Raw genomic sequence first — 25,811 nt, forward strand, 5'->3', positions numbered from 1 at the left:
ACACTACATGGCTCCAAAAGAATTTATATATAACGTCTGAGTTGCATATAAAGGTACCAATCCCGGGACTGCAGCTTATAGGTTGTCCGGAGAGTATGGTAGTCCAACAAAACTGCCTTATCCTCGTCTACTAAATGTTGCAATTTAGTCGTACCATCAGTCTTCCAACGACTATATCAAGGATTAAGGAGGTATGGTGTAAAATCAGCATTACCAATTATAGGAAGATAATTAGAACAATGGGCATGAAAACCAAAGCGCTTCCTCATAAAATCCCAAGCCCATCGTAAAGCAGAAGATGGTCCTTTAACTCAGGAGGAACTCGTTGTGTCTGGACATGTACTAAATAGGATAAAGCCAAGTGACATCCTATTGATTTCACCACTGCTAAATCACAATATTCAGAGGACTCAAAGACTCAATCTCTAACATATCACAACTGGCAGGCCACATTATAAGATTTTCAATCAGGGAGGCTCAATCCTCCTTCTCTCTTCAGGACTTGTATCTTATTATTATGTAATATTTATTGAACATTTTTCAATGTTACATCAAGAAAAATACTTGACATGGAAAGCAAACTTTCTTCAATTAAACACAAGAAAAAACCAAACTTTCATTGACACAAATTTTAGAATGCTCAAGTCCACATTAATCAAGATCCAAGAAATCAATACAGAGGTTTCCAAATAAACCATTCAAATTATATGATAAGTTAGGGTACAGTGAGTATTTCCTATCGTGCGTTTTCCAGTTGTTTTGAGGCTATAAAAGATGTCAATTGTGGAGGTTCCAGGAATACGTATTTAGTAGTGTTATATCTTACAATGCATTTGCATGGGTATCTCAAATAAAATGAGCCACCAAGAGAGAGAATCGCCAACTTCAGCAACAGGAATTGTTTTCTCTTAATCTGAGTCTGTCTACATACATCTGGAAACATTAATATCTTCTTTCCTAGAAAAGGTTTTTCTTTGTTTTTAAGGAACAACCAGAAGAGCCAATTCTTATCTGGCAGTAATGTCACCGTGGCCACCAAAGTGGCCACAGTTACTTGATCGGAATCTGAAGATTCTATGAAATCAGTAAGATTCAATTGGCTCCTTTCCTGTTGCTCAGACACAATTCGTTGAGGAAGATAATATACTTGTGTAAAAGGTGGTAATTGGTCAGCGGGAATTTCTAAATTTTCCTTTAAGTATCTTTTTAACATTTCAAGCGGTGACACCGTTTTCAATTTAGGAAAATTGACAAATCTTATATTTTGCAGTCTCATATAATTATCATGAATCTCAGAACAATATCTCAAGTTTGTAACATCTTTAACTATTGTATCCCGTACAGTTTCTAGATGAGTTATCTTACTTTCAATCTTCTCAACTCCTTTTCTCATAGCTTCTACTTTTATATCATTCGCATTCATTTTTTGTTCCAAAGCTGAAATTTTTAATGAATGTTTATTAGACTGTGATAGGAAAATTCTATGGGACTGAGAAATCAGGTCCCATAGTGAGTCCAATGTTACCTCAGCCGGTTTTTTCAGCTCCGGGAGCTCACCAATTTGTAAATCCTGTGATTCTCTCCATTCCAAGCCTCTCTCCCCTGCAATAGACTCTCCAGGGCCGCGTGTTCCGTGAAGCTCCAAAGACTCCACCTCTGCTCTCTCCGACTGATCTTCAATCGCTCCACCAGCATCGGCGCCCCTGCTCCCTTGTGTCGTGGAGCCCTTCGCCTCTACAGAAGGAGAGCTGGTCCATTGGGGCTGCGGAGGCGGAACGCGAATGTCGGGGCTCAAGGTTACATCAAGTCCGGAGAGGGCAGACAGGACTTGTATCTTATAAAGTGATAGTCGAGGTCCCCCTCCTTCCATAAAAAACAGCATATAATATTATGCCAAGTACGTAGGTCCCTTGGAGTACGCATTACAGGGAGATGTTGCAGGGAGAATATTCACTTCAGCAGAATGACCATCTTTAACAGTTGTATCCCCATAAAGAAAGTGGTAAATTCCTCCACTTTCAACAGAGAGACTGAGTGTCAGTTAAAAGCTTTTGCATATTGCAGGAATGCAAGTGGGACAAATGATGTGGTATAGTTAGCCCTAGATATTGCAAAGAATCATTAGCCCATCGTAAGGGAAAATTACCACCCCAGCTAATGTCTAATTCTTCAGTCAAACACAGAGCCTCCAATTTGTCAGTATTAATTAAAAGGCCCGATATAGATCCAAAATCAGTCAATATGCCCAATGTTCTCTGCAAAGAAACCCGGGACCTGGTAAGCATGACCAAAATATCATCTACAAATATGGTTAATTTCAACTCCCAGCCACCCAGAAATATCTGGATCCAACTTCAACTTTACAGCCAGATGCTCCAAGCAAACTAGGAGTCAGGGGACAGCCCTGCCTAGTCCCCCTAGTCATAGAGAAAGGGAAAGACAGAACACCATTGATCAATACCTGTGCCATAGAATTATGATATAATTTACCAATAGACTTCTATATCTCTCCTTGAAAACCATAACGTTGTAAAACTGCTAATAATGTTGGGATCACATTACGGCATAAAATTTGGTAAAACTTGAGAGGCATTCCATCTGGACCCAGAGTCTTCTTTAATGCAGTGGTCTTAATGGCATATTGAAATTTCCCTGTGTCCCCAAGTGCATTAAGTAAATCTAAGTCTTCTCTCATTAATGTGGGCAAAGACAACCCCTTGAAAAATTTGGCATAGTCTCCAGATCCAGAATCTGGGGCTGTATATAAGATTCTATATTAATTATGAAACATCTGGCTAATCATCCAGTTATAGGATAGGGGTTCCCCTTTAGCACCTCTTAAAACAGGGACAAAATGAGGCCCTGAAAAAGTGCGCACAGGGTGGTCCAGACAAGTTCCCATTTTGTTACCATATTTTAAAGAAAAGATGTCGATCATATTGGAGGGTATTAAGTGTTTGTTGATGAACCAAAGCATTAAGTGTACGCTGTTATCTGGAGTCAAATTTCATGGTAACCCAGCTTGGGCCTTTTTAAATTGGTCAGTCAACCAGAGGATCTGATGATTCATGCGCTTATAGCAGTAACATATAAAAGATATAATCTCTCCATGCATAATCGCGTTCTCTGTTTCCCAAAATAAACACGAGGTCTGTTAGTGTTGAGAATTATATTGTCCATATTGCTCCCACTTCTGAATCAAAAAGGTCTGAAAAGATTCATCATCAAAAAGACCTTGTGGCATACACCACAAAGGAAGGTGTTCCCTTCAATCTACGTATACGCTTAGCTGCACCATTGCATGACCCGATATACCCCTATGAGTAATATCTGTCATCCCCACCCAGCTGAAATAATACTCCAACAGCAATATATAATCCAAATAACTCTCATTTAAATGAGCCCTGGATATAGGCATATAAGTTCACTCCCCCAGATGTAATATGTGCCACACTTCCACTAAATCCAAACAAGGACAAAGCAAATCTCTTCCCCCCTCCCCACCCCCAATGCCCAGATTAGGACTTCTGAGCCACATATTTCTATCCCAGCTAGGGTCCACCACTACATTAAAATCTCCTCCCACCAGGATTACACTGATGGAAAAATTCAATAAAACCTTAAGATGGGCCAGGAAAAAAATTCTATCATAAATATTAGGCACATAGACAAAAACAAACGCAAAAGGGGTACCAGAGAAAGCAATGTAAAAGGACCCACCTTCCCTGGTCATCCTGCTGGGTCTGATATTCTTCAAAGAGGATAATTTTGTTAACCAGGATAGCCTCCCCAGCCTTCTGACGGACCAAGCCAGAAGAAAAGTAACACTTACCCACCCATTCCTGAGTCAACTTCCCATGCACTGCATCACTTAAATGAGTCTCCTGCAAAAATGCAACTCTTGCATGCTGACAAAGTAGAGGAGACACAATGTTCTTATGTTCAATTGGCAAATTTAATTTATCTCACATACATTCCATGTCAATATTGTTAAAGGGCCCATCAGCGCCAGATCAAAATGGAAAAGTGCCAATGTTGCCCACAAGAGACAAGATAAAGGGCATCTAACAAAGAAGTAATAACAAGTCTATTAAAATATAAAAACTGCTGGCGGGAATAAAGAGTAAGGTTCAACAGGTAACCAAACACAATCCCATCTCCCATGAAATAGCCCCAAAATTCCCGACCCCCTACCCCTCTACATCTCTACCACTATCACTACTCTCCAAACCCTCCCCCCCTACATCCCACCTCAGAATGGATAACAATTTTTTGTTTTTTTGTAAGCCTCAACTGCCCATCAATCAATAATAACAGCCTAGTCCTTCTCGTCCGGAAGGCAACAGCACCACTTATGAAAACAGCTTCCAAAAACTGCTGTAAAGAGACACCAAAGGTTTAGTTTTTGGCTGGCACATAGGCAAACCTAGGTACATGTAAACAAATACCACTAACTCAAAGCAGTCCATAATCAGTGGAGCTTAATGAAACCTCTGGAACTTTCTGATATTTGTCAGTGTAAGCAAATGATATGCTCTGGAACATGCTACCAGCGCGATGCTGAGGGGCCAGAAACCCTCTCCATAGTAGGTTGGGGTTCAGGATCTCTCCACAAGCCCTCCTTGTGCAAAGTAGTATGCTGATTCATGTCTTAACATGATAGGTCTTCCCATGTATCCCAAAAGAAAGGCCAAAAGGGAACAGACATTTATAATGAATTCTCTTCTGCTGAAGTAAGGTGGTAATTTCTTTAAAATCACATTGTTTTTGCAGTGCAGGGGATGAAAGATCCTGGAAGACCTCAATATTTACATCTTTATATTTACAGTTCTCCAATTTGTGGGCCATAAGAAGCAGCTGTTCTTGGGTAGAATAATGATGGAGGCATGCAATTATATCATGCGGCCTGTTATTGAACGGGGTAGTTAAGGCCCTGTGACCCCTAATCAGTTGAATTCTGTATGGAAGATCTGTGGAGTCCGCTTTTGCCTACAAAATCTGATTACAAATCTCTTGGACTATTGGGATGCAGTTCTCATTCCCCTCTGCCTGAGGAACATCACGGACATGGATATTATTATGCCTGGAGCAGTTTTCAAGATTCTCCAACTTCTCCACACAACCACCTCCAGTGCAGCATCTGTGGTGTCCAACTTGCGACCAGCATCCCTTAATATCTCTGCCTGTTCCTCCATATGATGCTCAATCACCCCCCCCCCCCACACACACACACACATACAAATCTGCTCCATGGTTCTGTTCCTACTGTAATGCATTTTTCAACCCCAATAACATAGTTTTTAGATCAGCTTTAGTTAATGCCATGGTAGATTCCAAGGATGCTGATTCTTCTGATTCATACTCCGATAATAGCCATGCCACATAGTCCTTACCCACCACTGCAAAATAGTGCTTAATTTTGGATGTTTGCTTTCAGGACATTCCCCAAATGTACTGTGGGGGATCAACAAACAGGCACCAGTGAAGCTGCTACCTCTGTTGAGTGGAATCACCCATTATTTGCTTTACTGGTTGGGCTTACAATGAGCTTCACTCAAGTGTGGCTATCTCTTGATGGCATCACTGGAAGCCCTCCAGTTATTGATGTTAATTGGCACTCAAATTTGCCTGCGCATCTGGCTGCATGCTATTCTATAAGGCATGGTGCCTAACTCTACTAGCATGTAACTCAAAAGAGGCATGACCATGGGCATGTTGGGTGCATTCTGAAAAGTTTCACGCATAGTTATAGAATACCGCCTTGGTGCACCTAACTTGGGTGCCAGCATTTACTCCAGCTTTCAGCAGACATAAGACTGGTGTCTAAATTTAGGCACGGGAACCAGCGTGGCACACTTTTCTATAAAGAACACACAACCTGTATAGCATAGCACTTATTTTTTTTACATCCACTTTTAAGCACCATTGATAGACTTCCTCCCCCCCCCCCCCCCCCGTATGTTCCTCTAATAGTCAAAGAAATAACCTACGTTGTGCATATGTTAATAGCATGCATACTTTGGCTCTAGGAAGACTGCTGGAAATTACCTTTATAACAATGCAAAGATCTTATTTGCTGAAAGGAAACTTCACTTTCATAGAAGCTTTAACATACGGGTTTTGGTTCCATTGGCATCCAAAATAAACTCTGGACCCCATGTTCAGTAGAGATTTGCAATAGAAACAGAATGGAAGGGATGTTGGACAAAGAGCCCAGAAATCTAAGCTCCATCACAAGAGATGAAACAAAGGGTGAAAGTATACCTTGTTTTCAGTTGCGTGTTTCTCTTTTTCCACCTTGGCTAACGTTAACTCCAGGTCATCGATGTCTTTCTTTAACTCGGAGCACTCATCTTCCAATTTCCTTTTCTTGGCCGTCAGCTCTGAATTCATCTCTTCCTCATCTTCTATGCGCTCTGTGAGCTCTTTAATCTTGGCCTCATGCTGGATCTTGGACTTAATTAGCAAATCACATCGCTCTTCTGCATCTGCCAGGGTGTCTTGTTCCTGGAGTGATGGTTTGGAAAGAAAGGATTGCAATTTGCTGTAAGTGTACAAAAGCCTTGTAGAAGTCAGTTGGGGTTTTTTTTAAGTGCAGCTGATTTTCTAATGAGTACTATTTTTATTTGGAATATTTTCATCCATCTTGACTACTAATGTCATATACCAGTTTTCATGGTTGATTTATAAATATATTTTTGCATGTTTAAAAGTGTGCACATAAATGCAAACCCCTCCCCACCTTGCCCTAGGAATGGCTCCACTCAGTCCAGGTAAACGTACAAACAAAGGGGCCCTTGTAGAATCTGGGCTTAGCATGCAGAATGGTCCTGCGTTAAGAAGCGCTAAGCCCAGATTCATCATGGCACAATTTAAGATGTTTAAGCCTACACAGAGAAGGGAAAGGGAATGGGACTTGATATACCACCTTTCCGTGGTTACAATCAAAGCGGTTTACATATTATATAAAGGTACTTATTTTGTACCTGAGGCAATGGAGGGTTAACTGACTTGGCTACCACCTGTACATGTAACTTGCAGAATACTGTAGGTTTCATACTTTCCTGCTGCACTTAGGCACCCATAGTTGTACCAGCTGTACCGTATCAGTGATCCGATACTGGGTTACACTGGTACTTTATAATGGAACCTGGTGCCTAGGGTCTCTTATAGAACAGGCACCCACCACTTGGCTCAGGGTGTCTAAATGGAGGTACCCAGTTATTCAATTGCTCCATAAAAAACATAACATAAGCATTATCATACTGGGACAGACCAAAGCCCAGAATCCTGTTTCCAACACTGGCCAATCCTTAGCAAGATCCCAGAACAGTAAAACAGATTCTATACTCCCATAGTCTCCTATTTAGCTCTGGGTCCTATTTAGAAGATAGTAAGTGCACTCACACTATCTGCATTGGTGACAGTGTGCAACAAGTTGCAGCACAGTAACAGCAAGGTGCAGTCCGTGCCCATTTTCCACTCCATTCCAGGCTATGCATTTAACTCATGAATGAGTTCACGCTAACTCTCATGCCAACACAGTTACTGTTAATGCAGCTGTGCTCTAACAATTACTGTGTCTTATGTCTTGTGGTAACTGCAAACCCTGCTTTACTAAAAAGGATCAAAGTTTTCAATACAGGTTTGTCCATTTTGATATTTTGGATTGAAAAAGAAAGGCAGCGGTCCCATTTATGTCAAAGATGCCCTACGTCTTTGGACTACTTACAGCCTGGAGTTGAAGTAGTAAGTCATTCTTCTCCTGAACCAGACCAACTTGCTTTTCTTCCAGTTCTTTCCTCCTGGCTTCAGATTTTTCCAGAGCTTCCTTCAGCTTCAGGAACTCTTCCTTCATGTTGGCCATTTCCTTTTCGGTTTCTGCTGACTTCAGCAGAGGTTTGATCTTGAAGAAAAGCTTCATCCATGGCCAGTTCTTCACAGCCATGAAAGCTCGAATGTTCCACTGGATCACTAGTAGAGCATCTCTGGGTTAAAATAAATTAGTGGAGCAAAAGAATAAATAAAGAAATAAGTCTCTGCATTTTGGATCGATGATTTCTAGTGGTAACAGTGAAGTGATACAACAGGTGTTATACTAGGGATGCTGACAAACCCAATATTACAAGGGACAGATTGATCCAGTCCTTATTTTACCCCATTGCATTCATGAACTTGTAGTTCATAACTTTCTTTTATATATTCATGAACTTTTATTATTTCCCCTCCCTGCTGCTTCCCAGGATCTGCGGCACAGAACTAATCCTGCATAAAGATGTAGGGCTGCTCTCTAGTCTGCAATCATATTCATTTTTTTGCCTCACAGTTCCAAAGAGATACCAGTGTGCTGTACTGTACCTTCTCTCTAGAATCTTCTGGAACTCAATGCGCATTAATCTGCCTCTAGCTCTGGCTTGGATGAGGGTTAGGATTTTGGAGAGTCGCTCATCCCTCATTTCTTCCAGATGGCCCAGAAGACCAGCCTTAAAGAACACCTGCAACATGTACACACACAATGCATTAATGACCGGTCAGAACAAAGAAAACCCAAGTCAAGAATTTGGAGAATAGATTTATTGGTTTTATTTCTTATTTCTATTCCACCTTTCTTTGAAGACTACAAAGCAGTTGACAACAATAAAAAATACATGTAAATAGAAAAGTAACAATTTACAATAAGCACTATCACAACTCAATTTCTTATCTGTCTTCCCAGTAAAAATGTTTTCGCTAGGGGGTCACGTGGTGCCATGGTGGAGTGAAGACGCTGAAAAGCGGAGCTCCCACATTTCTTCCCTAAAACCTGGCTATAATCAGCTCAAACAGAAGGCTTTTTACCAGCTGCTCGAGGGAGAACATCCGGTAGGAAAGCAGAACAAAATAATATTTCAGAGTACGTTGAGATGGCCGCGAAAACACAGAAAAAAGAGAAAGAAAAGCTTAAAGTACCTGAATCCAAAATGGCGGAGACATCGGGACAGCTGACTAGTACGGTGTGTTCAGCATGGACGGCTGAAATAACTGCAGAAGTCACAGCAGCAGTAGAAGCCGCCTTGGATAAAAAATTACAGGCTCTGTTCGATAGAGCTCAAGCTGCTCACGAACGACTCGATGGGTTTCACTTAGATCTTGATCATATGCAGCAGCGGCTTAGTGATCTTGAGGACCGCGTAACAGAGGCAGCGGGACCAACGGAGGCCATGAGATCTAAAGTGACTGACTTGGAACAAAAACTTGACGACCTAGAAAATAGGTCGAGACGAAATAATCTCAGGCTTATTGGTCTCCCGGAACACCTTAAGGATTCAGAGCTTATAGAATATCTGGAGTGCTGGCTTCCGAAAGAGCTGCAGCTCAACAACCTAAAGGAACCGCTGAGGATTGAGAGGGCGCACCGAGTTGGGCCTCGAAGAGCAGCGGGGGACAGACCGAGAGCTGTGATACTGCGAGTCCTGCACTATGGTCATAAACAAGCGATTGTAAGGGCGCTGAGATCAGGTATACAATTGCATCACGAAGGAAAGCGCATTTTGTGCTTCCAAGATTACTCCTCCAAAGTGGCAGCAGCAAGACGAGCTTTCGCGCCCATGTGCACAGCACTTCACACTCAGAAGATTAAATTTGCTTTGATCTATCCAGCCACGCTGAAAATATTTCAAGACGGAGCAGAAAAAACCCTGGAGACAGTGGAAGCAGCAAAAGAGTTTCTCAAGACCATATCTACTGCAACGGAGTGAGGAGCTGGCAGGTATGCTAGACATTTGATCACAGGATGTGAAAGTTGGACGAACTGGGCAGATTTCAGGCAAATCACAGTTTAACAGTGCTTTACTGAATAATGTGCCCCGATAGCAGATATCTTTCAGGAGGGTTAATTTGACAGCGATTTTTCTACTTTGCTGTTCCCCCGAAATACCCGAAGGAGATCGCATAGCAGTGAATTATCTGCTGATCAGTGCTCAGATTTCCCGATTTGACAGTGAATGCTGTAATATAAAGAGCTGAAAGCTTATTGTTCACATATACTCTTAAATTTAACCTTTGTACTGAATGTTTCACTACTTGGTTTTATAGCAGGTAATGAATGGGTGCGAACTACTAACAAAGACTCGGATCACACAGTACTGTTTTATTATTGTTGCTGAGCTAAATCTTCGCACACAGCAGGGGGGACCTGCATTTGTTTTGTGTCAGCCCTTGTTTTGCAGGCATGGAGTGAGCCTCTACACTGTCTGTCTTCACTTTCGATTTGTCAGTTACTGTATGTTTAAAAATAGAAGGGAGTTCAATATAAGGTTTTGTGGTTTTGAGAAAAGAAATATATTGTTCATGTTAATATGTTTGTTATTGCAATGGTCAAAGCAATATGTATCTGATATCATAAAATGACAGTTTTTTCAAGCCTACATATTATCAGCGGACAATAGAACAGGACCATCATCTTGATTAATGGGTACCTGCTGTATAAGCTATCTGGTATAACTAATGCTTACCTCTTTCTCAGAGGAAACCCGTGATCGGCAGGAATGCTAATGTCATGAATAGAGAGCCTGGAGCTGATGCATGATATCATGGGGATTAAGCACTAAAAATATTTTGTCATGTTGGGGAGATCCCCATAGACGTATGGAGGGAGGAAATGTGGTGCCAAAGCGTGACGAACTCGCATAGGAGTTCCTATGGAAGGTTGGGAGGGAGCCGATGGGGGGGGCTTAGGGGGGGATGGGGGAGGGGGGAGGGAATTCTTCCAGGCAGCTGGTTATTCGGACAGGAAGGACCTGGGGACACTAAACCGATATTAGGGCAGGATGTAAAGGGGGAGGTGAGCTGGGACACTTCTCCCAAAGATCCATCAAATATATCTGCATGGTGACATGACCAATAGTGGCTTGATGCAATGATTAAAGTAATATCGTGGAATGTTGGCGGCATATCATCGCCAATTAAACGTGCCAAGCTGCTACAGGCATTAAATAGACAAAAAGCCCATATTGTCATGTTGCAAGAAACCCATTTAACTGCAATTGAACATAAGAAATTATGTAAGTGGTGGGTGCAGGAATTGGTGGATAGTCCTGCGCATAATAAGAAAGCAGGGGTAGCTATATTGATTAGAAAAGGGACACAATATGTTTTAAATGAGAGAGTTGTAGACCCCAAGGGATGGTATATAATTCAACATATTACTTTGAACAATAAACCGCTGCTGCTGGTCAACCTGTATGCGCCTAACCAATACGATAAAAATTTTTTTCAGACAATTATTAAACATATACAAACCTTTGATCAGATCCCAATCATTATCGGAGGGGACTTTAATTTGGTATCGGATCCTCTGATGGATAGTACTGGTTCCGTAAGGGCCTCTCCGTTGAACCTTACTAGAGGAATCCCTTGGGTTTGTTCTGAACTGGATTTAGTGGATTCATGGCGCTTGCTGCACCCTAGCACGCGAGACTTTACTCATTTATCAAGAGCACACGGGACGCAGTCCCGCATAGATTATCTATTACTATCAGGGACGATTTCGCCTAAATTACAACAAGCAGAAATTGGTGCTACTGCAGTGTCTGATCACGCAATGATCTGGGTGGTGTTGGATTGGAACAGAGAAGATAGGGTTTCAGTGGAAATTCCCCAGGGCCTTATATCATGATCCTAAATTTCTTTTGTTTATGAAGGAGAAATGGGAAGAGTATGTAGACTGCAACCAAGAAAGCTACATTAGAGATCCGATCCTTTTCTGGGAAGCAGCAAAGGCGGTCTTGCGGGGACATATTATTTCATACTCGGTGTAGCAAAAGAAAGCGAAGGAGGCTGAGTTGGTACGGCTTGAGCTTCAAGTGAAAAGAGATAGACAACAGTATGGGCGCAAGCCGACAATAGAGAATAAGACTAAACTCCTGTCCTCGCAAGTGGAATTAAATCAATTGATCCAGACAAAAACGCAAAAGTCACTGACCTATTTTCGCTTCCAGCTGTACAAGCATGCTAATAAACAAGGTAAACTGTTGGCGCGGATGGTTAACCAAGTGGGAGGGCGTAGATGTGTAGTTAGAATTCTGAACGAGCAGGGTTTTTATTCTCATACAAATGCAGATATCAATAAGGTGTTCAGAAATTTCTATGCTGACCTATATTCGTCGCCGACTGATATAGGGCTTGAGGCAGCTTCGTACCTGAAGGGTCAGGAGCTTCCTCAGATACAAGAGGCACAACGAGAGATGCTTAACGCGGAGATTAATGAGGAAGAAGTGAAATGGTGTATTAGAACTAGTCCTTTTTGCAAGTCACCGGGGGTAGATGGCTATACATCCGAATTCTACAAATTAATGGTAAATGACATAGTATCATGCTTGACAGAGGTGTTTAATGCCATAGTGCGGAAAGGGCAATTGCCGGAAACATTGCGAAAAGCACAGATCATTGTGCTGCTCAAACCAGGTCGAGACCCAGATAGAGCGGGCTCTTATCAACCTATTTCTTTATTGCCGTTTGAAGCAAAGCTGATTGCTAAAATCTTGGCAAATCGTTTAGCTAGAGTTTTGCCATCATTGATCGCAGAGCAGCAAGTGGGGTTTGTCCGCGAGAGGTCAGTAGCACGTAATTTGCGGAAGATAATATTAGCACTAGAGACAATCCATAGAGACTCCGTACCATCGTTGTTAGTGAGTTTCGATGCTGAAAAAGCGTTTGACCGTGTTAACTGGTCCTTTATGTATGCGGCACTGGAGGCTTATGGGATAAATGGTTATTTTGTTGAAGCCATTAAGGCTTTGTACCAGGAGCCAGTGGCAGAAGTATTGATCAATGGAATAGTTTCGGATGTCTTTCCGATAGAGAGGGGCACACGGCAGGGTTGCCCACTCTCACCTCTCTTGTTTGTATTGGTCATGGATTCACTGATTAGAGACATAGTGCACATGCCAGAGGTGAGGGGGGTACAGGTGGGTCAGGAACAATTTAAATTGGCAGCTTTCGCGGATGACTTGTTGGTGATTTTGCAGGAACCTCGGACTTCCCTAGCAGCACTTTTGGAGATATTCAAAGAATTTGGAGATTACTCAGGTTTTCGTCTCAACCTAGATAAATCTGAAGCTCAGACTTTATATATGTCTGATACAGAGTGGTCTCAGCTCAATTGCCCTCTGAAACGAACGGAAGAAGTCTTTAAATATTTAGGTATTCAATTGCCGGGGGATCCGCGGAGGCTGTATAAATTGAATATTACCCAGTTGTTCTTGTTGGAATAATGTATTGTGTTTTACATGCATTGTCTGTCAGCAATGTGTTTTTTTTTTCTCTGTGATTACTCTGTGACCTCTGATGTGAATTACCTAGAGAGGTCACACCCATGCAACTTCCTGTGGGGGTTAGGCACAGCACATGGAGCTCAAAAGGTCTCTCCTAAGCTGAGGATCTGTGGTGTGAGCATCCATTACCATCTAAGCACATGGAAAGAGCTGATAAACCAAATGTATTATATTATGTATATATAAGCCTGCTGAATATATATCTAACTACAAACTGTGAGTAAACAGATGTTTTGTTACTTCAACTTTAAAGTGACTCAGCAGTGAATTATTCTGGGGTGTATGTGAGAGAGATGAAGAAAAGAAATTAACATTTCTAAAGCTGAAGCTGTGTGTATAAAAATCTGCTAATTATTTACTACAAATAATCCAACAAAAGGGTTATGGGCCCAGCCCAGGAATTGAAAAAGGAAGAAGAGAAATATTACCAGGCAGTGAAAAAGCCAAATTTTTCTCTTAAGTTTTAAAAGAAAGATTCAGTCTGTCTCTCTCTCCCCCCACACACCAAACAGAAGGCAATGGCTGAGGGAGGAAATTCACCATTTTTCCACTCTCTCAAGGTGCCTAAATTAACTGAACATAATTATAAGCAATGGGAGCTAAGATTCAGATGTCTCCTTCAAGCAAAGAAATTAAGTATGTGTTTAGACCAAAACAGAACAGCTGAAAATATGGCTGAATGGGACAATGCAAACTATTATGTGAAGTGCATGTTTTTTGAAGCTCTCTCAGAGAAACAAGCCATATTGGTGGAGGCAAAAGATACAGCAAAGGAAATTTTAGATAAACTAAGAACTATGTATGCAACTACATATGCAAAACAGCAACCAATTTGGTTGGCAGAGTTGAATGAAACCAAATTAAGGGATAAAAGTAAGTGTAATGATCACATTATGCATCTTATGTCTTCATTTCAAAAGTTAGAACTTTCTGGAATTCCCATGTGTGATGCATTGAAAAGAGCATTTCTTTTTACCTCACTATCAAAGAAGTTTGATGTTTTTAGGTCTGTGAATGAAACCATTGAAGGGCAATCGTTTGAACAGGCAGCATCAAAACTGAGGCAGGAATGCATAATTAATGATTTTGAAGAGATGTGTTCTCAAAGACAGTCAGAGAGAAATGAAACAAATTTCTTGGCAAAGAATAGAGGAAGGCGGAGCTATGGGAAAACTCCACCCAAGGGCAAGCTGATTTGCTACTCATGTGGAAAGGAGGGACATGTATCTAAATGGTGTAAGGAAACACAAAACACCCCCTCTAGCTCACCTAAGCCAATGGAACAAAAGAATTTTCAAAGCAGGACATGTACAAAGGACAATGATAAACATAAGAGCTTTCTAATGACAGAAAAATCTTTGACTATGGTAAATAATAATTCAAATGAAAGTACTTGGATTTTGGATTCGGGGAGCACATGCCATTTAACCAATTGTAAGGATTTCTTTCAGGAAATGTGTCCAGAAGAAGGTATTCTTAATACTGCAAACGCAGGGACTGCTAAGATCCAAGCAAAAGGCATTGGATTCTTAAAATGCAAAGTGTCTAATGAAGTTAAAGAAATTCCTGTAAGTGATGTCTTGTATATTCCCCAAGCAGTTTGCAATATGCTTAGTGTATCTACATTAGATAAGAAGGGATTTGTGATTCATTTTGAAAACAGTAAGTGCACAATCTCTAAAAATGATGAAGTGTATGCTGAAGCTTTTATGCATAATGATGTTTATAAACTGAGCATTTCAGGTGAAGCCTCACATATGGCGCAAGTAAGGAAGAATGATGGTAAATGTAGTCTGGAAATCTGGCACCGCCGCCTGGGACATCGTGATTTTAAGGTGATCCAGGATCTTTACAGTAAGCAACTTGCTACAGGCATTGAAATAAGTGCAGATACTGGTAAAATGGAGAAATGCATAGACTGTGTTACTCAAAAAGGTGTGAGACCCTCATTTCCTGCATACACAGGAAATAGGAGTAATAAAGTACTGGACTTAATACACAGTGACTTATGTGGACCGTTTAATATCCCATCATTGGGAAATAACAGATTTGTGCTAATATTCTTGGATGATTTCTCTAGATACTGTGTGGCCTATTTGCTGAAAGAAAAAAGTCAAGTCACAGACATGCTGAAGAAATACGTAGCCATGGTGAGCAATAAATTTGAAAGAAAACCAAAGGTTCTTCAGACCGACAATGGTGGTGAGTTAGATTGTAAGCTCTTTGAGCAGGGACTGTCTTTCTTCTATGTTTGTGCAGCGCTGCGTATGCCTTGTAGCGCTATAGAAATGCTAAATAGTAGTAGTAGTAGTAGAGTTCACTTCACAAAGCATGCGCACATTTCTAGAACAAGAAGGCATTCAGCATATCACAACAGTAGCTTATACACCAGAGCAAAATTCTGTTGCAGAGAGAAAATTTAGGTCACTTGTGGAAATGACCAGATGTATGCTGTCAGATAGCAATCTCCCTAAAAGACTATGGGGGGAAGCCATTCTCACAGCAGTGTACCTACAAAACAGAATGCCAACTAAAGGCGCTGAGCGCACACCACATGAGACATGGCATGGTAGGAAGCCAAACCTGTCACACATAAGAACATTTGGAAGTACAGCATATGCTCATGTACCAAAGCAAAGAAGGCATAAGCTGGATTCCACAACAGAAAGGGGCATTTTAGTTGGCTATGCTCCAGGACACAAAGGATATAGAATTTTGAATCTGAAAACTGGCATTGTTGGCATAAGACATGTTACATATTTTGATGAAAACAAAAGGGTTGATAAAGGCTGGATTATCCCAGATGAGCCTTATCATCCAGAATATGAAACTAGAACCATAATAGACATGCCAGTGTATATAAATGCCATACCAAGGCAGATGTCTGAAAGCAACTCATCTGTATCTAACGAGGAACAGGCAGAGGAAGCAGACACAGAAAGGATCATTGCAGAAGACAGTACAGTTGGAGAAGGGGAATCAATTGGAGAAGGACTCTCAGATTTAGAGGATGCGGAAAGGTCAGACCAACCTGTTGTCAGACGCTCATCCAGGGAAAACAAAGGTGTTCCACCCCCAAGACTGTCTTACCTAACAAAGTCAGCAGAAGCTCAAGAGCCCTTAACATGGGATGAGATTGAGAAAATGCCAGCAGAAGAAGCTGCTGAATGGCGTAAAGCTGCACAAGAAGAAATTGATTCATTGCATAAAAATAAAACTTGGATTCTTACAAAATTACCTCCTGGCAAGAAAGCTATAGGATGCAAATGGGTATTCAAGTTAAAAAGGAATGCACAAGGAAAAGTGGAAAGGTATAAAGCCAGATTAGTCGCAAAGGGATATCTTCAAAAATATGGAGAAGATTTTGATGAAGTGTTTGCACCTGTAGTGAAACACACGACAATTAGAACACTTCTGAGCATTGCAGTCTCAAAAGGCATGCAAGTCAACCACATTGATGTGAAAACAGCATTTCTTCATGGAGATATAACTGAAGACTTGTACATGGAACAGCCAACAGGTTTCATAAATACAAAACAAAGACAGCTAGTGTGTAAATTAAACAAAGGTCTTTATGGATTAAAGCAAAGTGCAAAATGTTGGAATGACAAATTGCATGAAATATTGACAAATTTAGGATTTAAGCAAGGTGAAGCAGATAAATGCTTGTACACTAGGTGCAGAAATGGACAATATGCATACATTTTAGCTTTTGTTGATGATCTGCTCATTGCAAGCGAAAGTGAGCAAGAGTACAAGGACATTGTAAAATATTTAAACCTGAATGTTGAGATAAAAGAACTTGGTAATGTGTCATACTATCTTGGTATAGAAATTGAGAAACAAAATGATGGTTCTTATCTTCTAAGCCAGAAGCAGAAAATAAATGAGCTTATTGAAAGTTTAGGTATGCAAGATGCCCAAGTTGTAAGCACTCCCATGATCACTGATTTTCTGAAGGATGAAACAGTAAGAGAACCTTTACCAGATAACATCCAATATAGATCAGCCATAGGTAAGCTTTTATATCTGACTACCACATACAGGGCTGATATAGCAAATGCAGTAGGAATTTTGAGCAGAAGGGTCAGCTCACCTACCAAATCAGATTGGACTGCAGTTAAAAGGATGGTAAGGTATTTAAAAGGTACCATTGATTGTAAATTAAAGATTTCAGCCAATAGTAATCCAAAACTAATATGTTACTGTGATTCAGATTGGGCAGGGGATCATTCTGATTATAAATCCACAAGTGGATATGTGTTTATGTATGGAAATGTACAAATTTCTTGGGCCAGTCATAAACAAAGTATTGTGAGTCTGTCTTCTACAGAAGCAGAATATGTGGCTGTATCAGAAGCATGCAGAGAACTGATGTGGATTGAAAAACTTTTGCTGGATTTTGGAATAGATGAACAGAGACCAATCCAGATAATGGAAGATAATCAGAGCTGCATCAGGCTGTCACAGAATGACAAGGTTCAGTCACGCACCAAGCACATCGCAACGAAATATCACAACGTGCGAGAGCTGGCGAAAGAAGGGGTTATCAGTCTACACTATTGTCACACCAGTGAGATGACAGCTGACATCATGACCAAACCGTTACCCAGAGAACATTTTGAGAATCTGCGAATAAAGCTTGGACTTTGTATGAATTAATAATTGCATGACAGTTATGCATGAGAAGGGGTTTGTTGGAATAATGTATTGTGTTTTACATGCATTGTCTGTCAGCAATGTTTTTTTTTTCTCTGTGATTACTCTGTGACCTCTGATGTGAATTACCTAGAGAGGTCACACCCATGCAACTTCCTGTGGGGGTTAGGCACAGCACATGGAGCTCAAAAGGTCTCTCCTAAGCTGAGGATCTGAGGTGTGAGCATCCATTACCATCTAAGCACATGGAAAGAGCTGATAAACCAAATGTATTATATTATGTATATATAAGCCTGCTGAATATATATCTAACTACAAACTGTGAGTAAACAGATGTTTTGTTACTTCAACTTTAAAGTGACTCAGCAGTGAATTATTCTGGGGTGTATGTGAGAGAGATGAAGAAAAGAAATTAACATTTCTAAAGCTGAAACTGTGTGTATAAAAATCTGCTAATTATTTACTACAAATAATCCAACAGTTCTCAGCTACCAGTATGCTTCTGGAGAGATGGAGAGAGCTGCCGGTGTCACTGCTAGGCCGAATTTCATTGTTCAATATGATCATCTTTCCCAAGTGGCTTTATTACTTTCAAACCTTACCACTATGCCTCACCAAAAGCGATTGGAATAAACTGCTTGGTATGCTTTCAAAAATTTTCTGGCATAGGAAAAGGCCACAGATTAGTATGGAAAATCTGATGGATGGATGGAATAGAGGGGGATTTGGCATATTGAACCTATGGTGGTATAATAGAGCCTGTATGATCCGACACCTGAGAGACTGGCTAAAGGGAGAATCACGTTGTACCCCATTGCAGATGGAAGCGGATTGGTTGCGACCTCTGCATTTTAATTATGTACTGCAGGCTGAGGCTTTAGATCTGCCTATTTATGTTCGTAGAAGTATGTTGGTGAAGCCGTTGCGGATGATATGGGGGGAGATGGCAAGGCTCTGGTCCTTTGATACACATATTACTAGATTGCTACCCATTAGAGGTAACGGAAACTTTAAACCAGGGTTAGAGAATAAACGTATCCGGAGCTGGGGAGATAAAGGACTTCACATGGTGGAGGACTTTGTAGACAAGGATGGGCGCCTTAAATCCATGGACTCCTTGAATCTCAATTCTAATACATGGGCAGATACATACGCCTTTAAACAGGTTTCTCATTACATTCTCACGCTGCCTACACACTTTTTGGAAGTTGATGTGACCTCCAAATTTGACGAACTTTTTGATACGCCAACAACTGATCCAGCTTCTATCTCAATGTTGCACAAAAGGTTATTAATGAGTAGACCACCAAAGAATCTCGAAAAGTTGGCCAGGAAGTGGACGGCAGATATACAGAAACAGATTAGTATAGACGTATTAAGGAGCAGCTTGAGGCAGATCAGGGGACGGATTAGTAGCGCGGAATTGAGGGAATGCCAAGAAAGAAGTATTTACAGGGCATACACTTCATTGTCAAGATTATATCAAATGGGTAGGGCGGAATCATCAGCTTGTGGTAGGTGTGGAGATCCCAATCATAACTATTATCATGCTATGTGGGCTTGTGCAGCGATATCCGCTTACTGGGAACAAATAGCGAAGTTCTTAGGCGAAATCCTGGGGCGGAGGGTGACATTGACACCGGAAACGGCCCTTTTGGGGGTCGACTTACTGAAGGGGAAAGGTACCGTTAGTCATAACCTGCTAATCTTTAAAGCATGTCTCGTGGGAAAAAAATGCATTTTAGTTAACTGGATACATTTAGAGGCACCATCGTTTTGGCAATGGCGCAACAGGTGGCATGCGTTGCTACTAATGGAGCTGCGAGATTCATATTATAAACCCAAAACACAGCGTAAATTCTACTTAATATGGGAATCATATATTAATGCTTTAGCCCCTAGGGCCCGAAGTTCCATCCTTAATCGACTGAGCTTGGACCCAGCGAAGTTAGCTACAGGTTTTAGATAGTGAATAGGTCAATTTCCCTGGGCTATTGGAGATATGTAGCTGCCTGGAAGGGGGGTGGACAAAGGGGGGAGGGAGGTTACAGGGGGGAGGAATATTAGAGGGGTAAGGAAGGGCAGAAGGGGGGTTGCGGGGAGGGATATAGAGGTATGGATAAAAGAGAAATAGCTGGGAGTAGGGAGGGAGGAAGCTAAAGAGAAAAGTGATGCCTACCTCTATGTTATGATTACAAGTTGTTCATTTGTTTCCTGATGTATCTTGAACATAGCGTATGAATATTGTATTGTCTGTGATAGGTCATCAATAAAATTGTTTAAAACTAAAATGTTTTCGCTAAACATAAACCCCTCTGTTTACTAAGCCATGCTAGTGGCTGCCGTGCGCTAATGCTGACACAACCCATTTACTTTGAATGGACTGTGTTGGCATTGCTGCGTTGCTTTGTAAACAGAGAGGAAAGAGAACTGTGAAAATCCTAAGCATCGAATTTGATTCTGACCTTTCCTTTTCATCACACATCTCAAATTTATTTAAGAGAACATTTTTCACGTTGCATCAACTTCGTTCTACTCATGGGTTTCTTGATATTGCTTCCCTATGTCTGCTTCTTCACTTCTTAGTCTTATCTAAATTGGATTACTACAGCTCTCTTTTCCAGGGCCTGCCCCAATACCAGCTTAGGAGGGTACAGCTGCTGCAAAATACTGTAGTGATGTTGATATCTGAAGTAAATTTGCCCATGTTACACCACTCCTTATTAGCACTAGCTCCCCATTACATTCTGAATCTCATTTAAGATCCTCATGTGTGTGCATCAAGTATTCTATATCCCTACTATCCTCTTTAGTTCTGTAGGGAGTCTTTTACAAAACAGCGGTAAACCCAACAAGGGCTTACCGTTCACTAAAACAGAAGTACCGCCAGGCTACTCCAGCAGCCCGGTGGTTGTTCCCACCTCCAGTCCGCGCCATTTCAGGCGCTACAAAAATATTTTGATTTTTGTAACGCCAGTGTGTACCTTGCGGTAATCGGCACTGCCCAATTACCGCTGGCTTAGTGCGGGAGCCCTTATCACCACCTCAATGGGTGGCAATAAGTGCTCCTCCCTGAAATGGACACGTGAAAGGTGCTTCACTTGCCGCATGGCCATTTCTTTAAAAAAAATTAAGACCTGCATTTATTTGCTACGGTAAAAGGGGGCCTCAGCGCGCATCAAAAACACAAGCCAACACCAGCGCAGGCCCCCTTTTGCTGCAGCTTCATAAAAGGATCCCTTATTCTCCTACACTCCTGCCTGTTCGCTCCAGTCTTCTAACAAAATATTCTAGTGGTTCCCACCCATCAATGTGAATGCTTAGATTCTGTTAGGCGATCTTGTTTTAAAGTTGTGGCACCCACCCTCTAGAATGTCCTAACTATTGATTTTCACCTAGAAACATCTTTTGTGCCGTTCAAGGCTCCGTTAAAACCTCTTATTTTCTTCAGGCTTTTCCTTCTACTGTAGATTAATTAATTCCCACTATTCTGGGCTTTGATCCCTCCCACATAGTCATGTGTCCTTTATACCCCCTTTTGTTATCATAGACTAATATTTATACTCTCTGTTTAAATTTTTATATTTTCTAACATTGCCTCCTTGTGAGACCCTTTTACTAGGCTGCCGTTAAATGGGACCTGTGCTAGACGTAGCGCATGTTTTTGCCACCCACGGAGTCCCCTTTTACTGCAACAGATAAAAAGGTGGAAAAAAGAAATGGCCGTTTGTACTTGGCACGTGGCCATTTTGAGGGGAGCACTTACTGTCCCCCATTCAGGTGGCAGTAAGGTCTCCCATGCTAATCCAGTGGTGCACGCTGCCCGATTACTGCCGGGTAACTACTATGGTAAAAAATACAGAACAATTTTTAGTAGTGCTGGAAATGTTGCGAGGTGGGAGTGGAACTACTGCTGGCACCGGCGATGGGCCGGCAGTACTTTAAAAGGGCCCCTGTGTGCTTTTTTTTTCTCCTTTCCCTTTCTGATTATTCATTGCAAACTGCTTATATCATTCTTTTTTTTTTTTGTGGTATATCAAATAAAGTTGAAATGTGGAATGTAGAACAAAATACTTCAATCTTCTTAAAAAACCCCCAAAGAATATAAAAAGAGTGGTATGGTTTTGCAGCTATTGTATGGTAATTGCCAAAATAAACACGCAATAACGTAAAACCTCTCTAGTAACTGTTGGGTATGTTCCCAGCATTTTACTATTTAGTTAACGTAGAGAAAAGTTCTTTACTACATATTAACTGCATTGCAGATAACATAATGCAGTTAACTACGCCTTCTGAGGTGCCATTAACTGCACTGCTTTATCTGCTGCGAATGTGCAATTACTACCTCCACATCTCTACTATAATAAAAAGCACCTCCAACGTTCTGAAGCTGACTCCGTGGCTTCACTGAAGTGAAGGGTTCGTAAGGTTCATCAGATTCGTCAGTCTGTCACCATCTCTCTCGGCCCTGCCCTCGCGTCAAAACGTGATGACGTTGAGGGCGGCAGACCTATCAGAGGCGCGAGGGCGGGGCCAATAGAGATGTTGACAGACTGACGAATCTGACGAACCTTACGAACCCTTCACTTCAGTGAAGCCACGGAGTCAGTTTCACAATGATGCAGGTGCATTTTATTACACTACACAGCTCCCTAATTTTGCAGTTAAACATCGCAGGGTGGCTGGAGGGGGGGGGAAGAGGGGTGGCAACAACACTGGAACTGGGAGGGAGGGAGAGAGGGGGGGCAACGACCCTGAAACTGGGAGGGAGGGGGGGGAAACGACCCTGGAAATGGGAGGTTGGGTGGGTGGGCGGACCCTGGAACTTGGAGGGGGGGGAGGCCGGACCCAGGAACTGGGAGGGAGGGAGGGAGGGGGGGAGATCCTGAAACTGAGAAAAAGTTTTTGAAATCATCTGATTTTCTCGTGTAAGTATGAGTTTTTGCGGATGATTCTTTTTCTCTTTTTTTTTCCTTTTTGGGACCAATGATAATAACTTACTCCTAATTTGATAGTGGCTTTGCAATACTGTATGTATTTTCCCTATCTGGAGCGTTGAGGTTCCTGGTTGTAATTCTATATTTTAGATTTCTTTTTTGAAATCTTTCCAGTACAAGGGGGAGACATATACAAACTAATATTTTCAAACTTCCTAGAGTACTTGGATTTTTATATTGTGTGCATATATGTTGATATGTTTGTAAATTTTAGACTTCTGAGGCAGGCATTATTGCCGAAACATGGTGTGTGTCAAGTCTATCCAATTACTTGTGAAATAAAGCCTATTATACTCTCTTCATCTCCTGGGTTTCATTGGAAGTGTTTTGTTGGTCATGCTACTTCCTCATAGACCACAACTGTTAAGGCACCACATTAACAATAAATAGTGCCCAATGATCTCTCTTTTAGCAGCTTAAATAAAATCTCTCTAGTTCTTCAGGTTATTATGGGAACAATCTAGATACCGTAATCCAAAAATTCAAGTTGAATTTTAGAACAGAATAACACTTTTATTTGTGCTGCTATCTCACAGTTGTACATCAGTAATTTTCTTCTAGATGAATGCCTGTACTTTGTTATTACCTTAGTGTGTCCAAAACGATATTGGTTGTGGTCTATATCCAAAGTGCTCAAAAGCTTTTCAGATGCTTTTCTGCTGTCTACAAACTTGTCCTCTGGGATTGCACTTGGATTCAGAATACGGTACCTGTTGGAAGAGTGATGTTGAAATATAGGGTGGAAATTCTTGGTCAGAAAGACCAAACTGGTGCTGTTAAAAGAAAAGAACTGTCCCTCGATCTAACTGGTTTCATGGCCATGCCCACCACAGTCTGCTGGTAAGGAAGCTGCCATACAATGATGACCCACACACTTCCTTCATAGGCAATTGCAAGTCAAGACTAGCAGCTGGCCTATTAAAACAGCACTGACAAGTGCATACTGTACCAGAGGGCTATTCTGTAAAGGGGTACCTAATTTTAGGCACCACAAAAGGGCCTAGTCTATAAAAGAAAGTAGGGATCTACTTTCCTTTATAGAATAGTAGCATAACAGGTCTAATACGTATAATATTTTAGGCAAGAGCACTTACATCAGCCACAGAGCTGATGTAAATGTTCATGCCTAGATTGCTAAAAAGTGCACACATGCACATGTATGTACTGGCATTCTGGTTGTTTAGATGTGTTTTCGGTGCCCTCTTTATAAAACCACCCCTCTAGGGCCAGATTCTGTAAATGGCATCTAAAATATAGATGCGTCCAAAAAAGCGTTTAACGCTATTCTATAAATCATGCCTAAAGTTAGGTGCAGTGTACAGAATAGGTCATAGGGCTGGGGAATGTGCCTATATTTAGGCATGTGCCATGTTTCGGTGCTCTGCGCCTGCGTCAAGGGTCACGATGATGGCGGGGAAGATTTTGTAGAGTAACTCAGCACAGATGGAAGTTGTTACGTATGTCTACAATATGTATTCCTCCGCACATGTAGAAGAATAGTACTCGTATGATAAAAAGCTAACACTCTCCTTTGCCTAGGTGACACCTACATCAAAGGAGAGTGTTAGCTTTTTATCATACGAGTACTGCTCTTCTACACTCCTGACGCAGGTGCAGAGCTTCGAAACACGGCCCGTGTTAGGTCCTTTTCTAAGGACTGTTTTACAAAGGTTTATAATTAAAGAACTGTGTCCCTCTTTTTAAGGCCCTTGGTGCTGTTTCTTTGTTTGGACTTTTGCTTGTACTTTGTTCCCTCTCTCTGCTATATAACATTTAGGCATGGCCATTTATGCCACTGAAAACCTAATGTAAATACCTGTGTCTAAATGTAGGCATGTTCCCCTGAATTCTATAAACATGAGCATAAATTTGAGTAATTCCCCTGACACACCCACACTCTTCCCATGGCTGAACCCCCTTTTAAGCTAAATGCATTGGAATGTACATGCACCTCTCTTTTTAGAATTCCAGTTATTGCCAATTAGTGATGATAATTGGTTATTACTGGCCAGTTATCACTGATTGGCTTGTTACTCAATTAAGGTGAGCACATAAATTGGGCATTGTCCACAGGATTATTTATGGTGAAGTTCATGGATACATGTTGGACCTCATAAAACTACCACCCAGAAACAGTACCAGCCTATCCCAAACTTATTTATGTTGGAATGTAATTGTATTTTACATGCATTGCCTGTCACCTATTATTTCTCTGTGATTACTCTGTGACCTCTGATGTGAATTACTTAGAGAGGTCACATAGCTATGCAACTTCCTGTGGGGGTTAGATGCAGCACATGCAGCACATGGTGCACATGGAGCTCATGATCTCTCCTAACCTGAGAGGATCTATGGTGGTGTGAGCATCCATTACCATCTAAGCACATGGAAGGAGCTGATAATACAAATGTATAGTAATATGTATATATAAGCCTGTCTGATTATAATCTAACTACAAACTGTGAGTAAACAGATGTTTTGTTACTTCAACTTTAAAGTGACTCAGCAGTGAATTATTCAGGGGTGAATGAGAGAGAGATGAAGAAAGAAATTAACATTTCTAAAGCTGAAGCTGTGTGTACTAAAATCTGCTAATTATTTACTACAAATAATCCAACAAAAGGGTTATGGGCCCAGGGTCCAGGAATTGAAAAAGAAGAGAAATATTACCAGGCAGAAAAAAAAAGGCCACATTTTTCTCTTAAGTTTTAAAGGAAAGATTCAGTCTGTCTCTCTCTCCCCCCACACAGCAGACAGAAGGCTAAGAAAATGGCTGAGGGAAGAAATTCACCATTTTTCTATTCTCTCAAGGTGCCTAGATTAACTGAGTTTAATTATCGGC

The 25,811-nt window shown here is 41.3% G+C and overlaps 1 protein-coding gene across 1 annotated transcript in view; it reads right to left on the reverse strand.

The window, feature by feature from the left end:
* MYH15 (myosin heavy chain 15) overlaps window positions 1–25,811 on the reverse strand; it is a 160,287-nt gene that overhangs the window by 65,641 nt on the left and 68,835 nt on the right. Inside the window, exons 22-25 of the mRNA XM_030204176.1 lie at window positions 23,556–23,679; window positions 8,359–8,495; window positions 7,733–7,988; window positions 6,265–6,507 (exon numbers count right to left, since the gene is read on the reverse strand). Coding sequence (XP_030060036.1) covers window positions 6,265–6,507; window positions 7,733–7,988; window positions 8,359–8,495; window positions 23,556–23,679 — 760 coding nt within the window. The remainder of the gene's footprint in view (window positions 1–6,264; window positions 6,508–7,732; window positions 7,989–8,358; window positions 8,496–23,555; window positions 23,680–25,811) is intronic.

This window comes from Microcaecilia unicolor, chromosome 5 (assembly GCF_901765095.1).
Source record: "Microcaecilia unicolor chromosome 5, aMicUni1.1, whole genome shotgun sequence".
Lineage (NCBI taxonomy): Eukaryota > Metazoa > Chordata > Amphibia > Gymnophiona > Siphonopidae > Microcaecilia > Microcaecilia unicolor.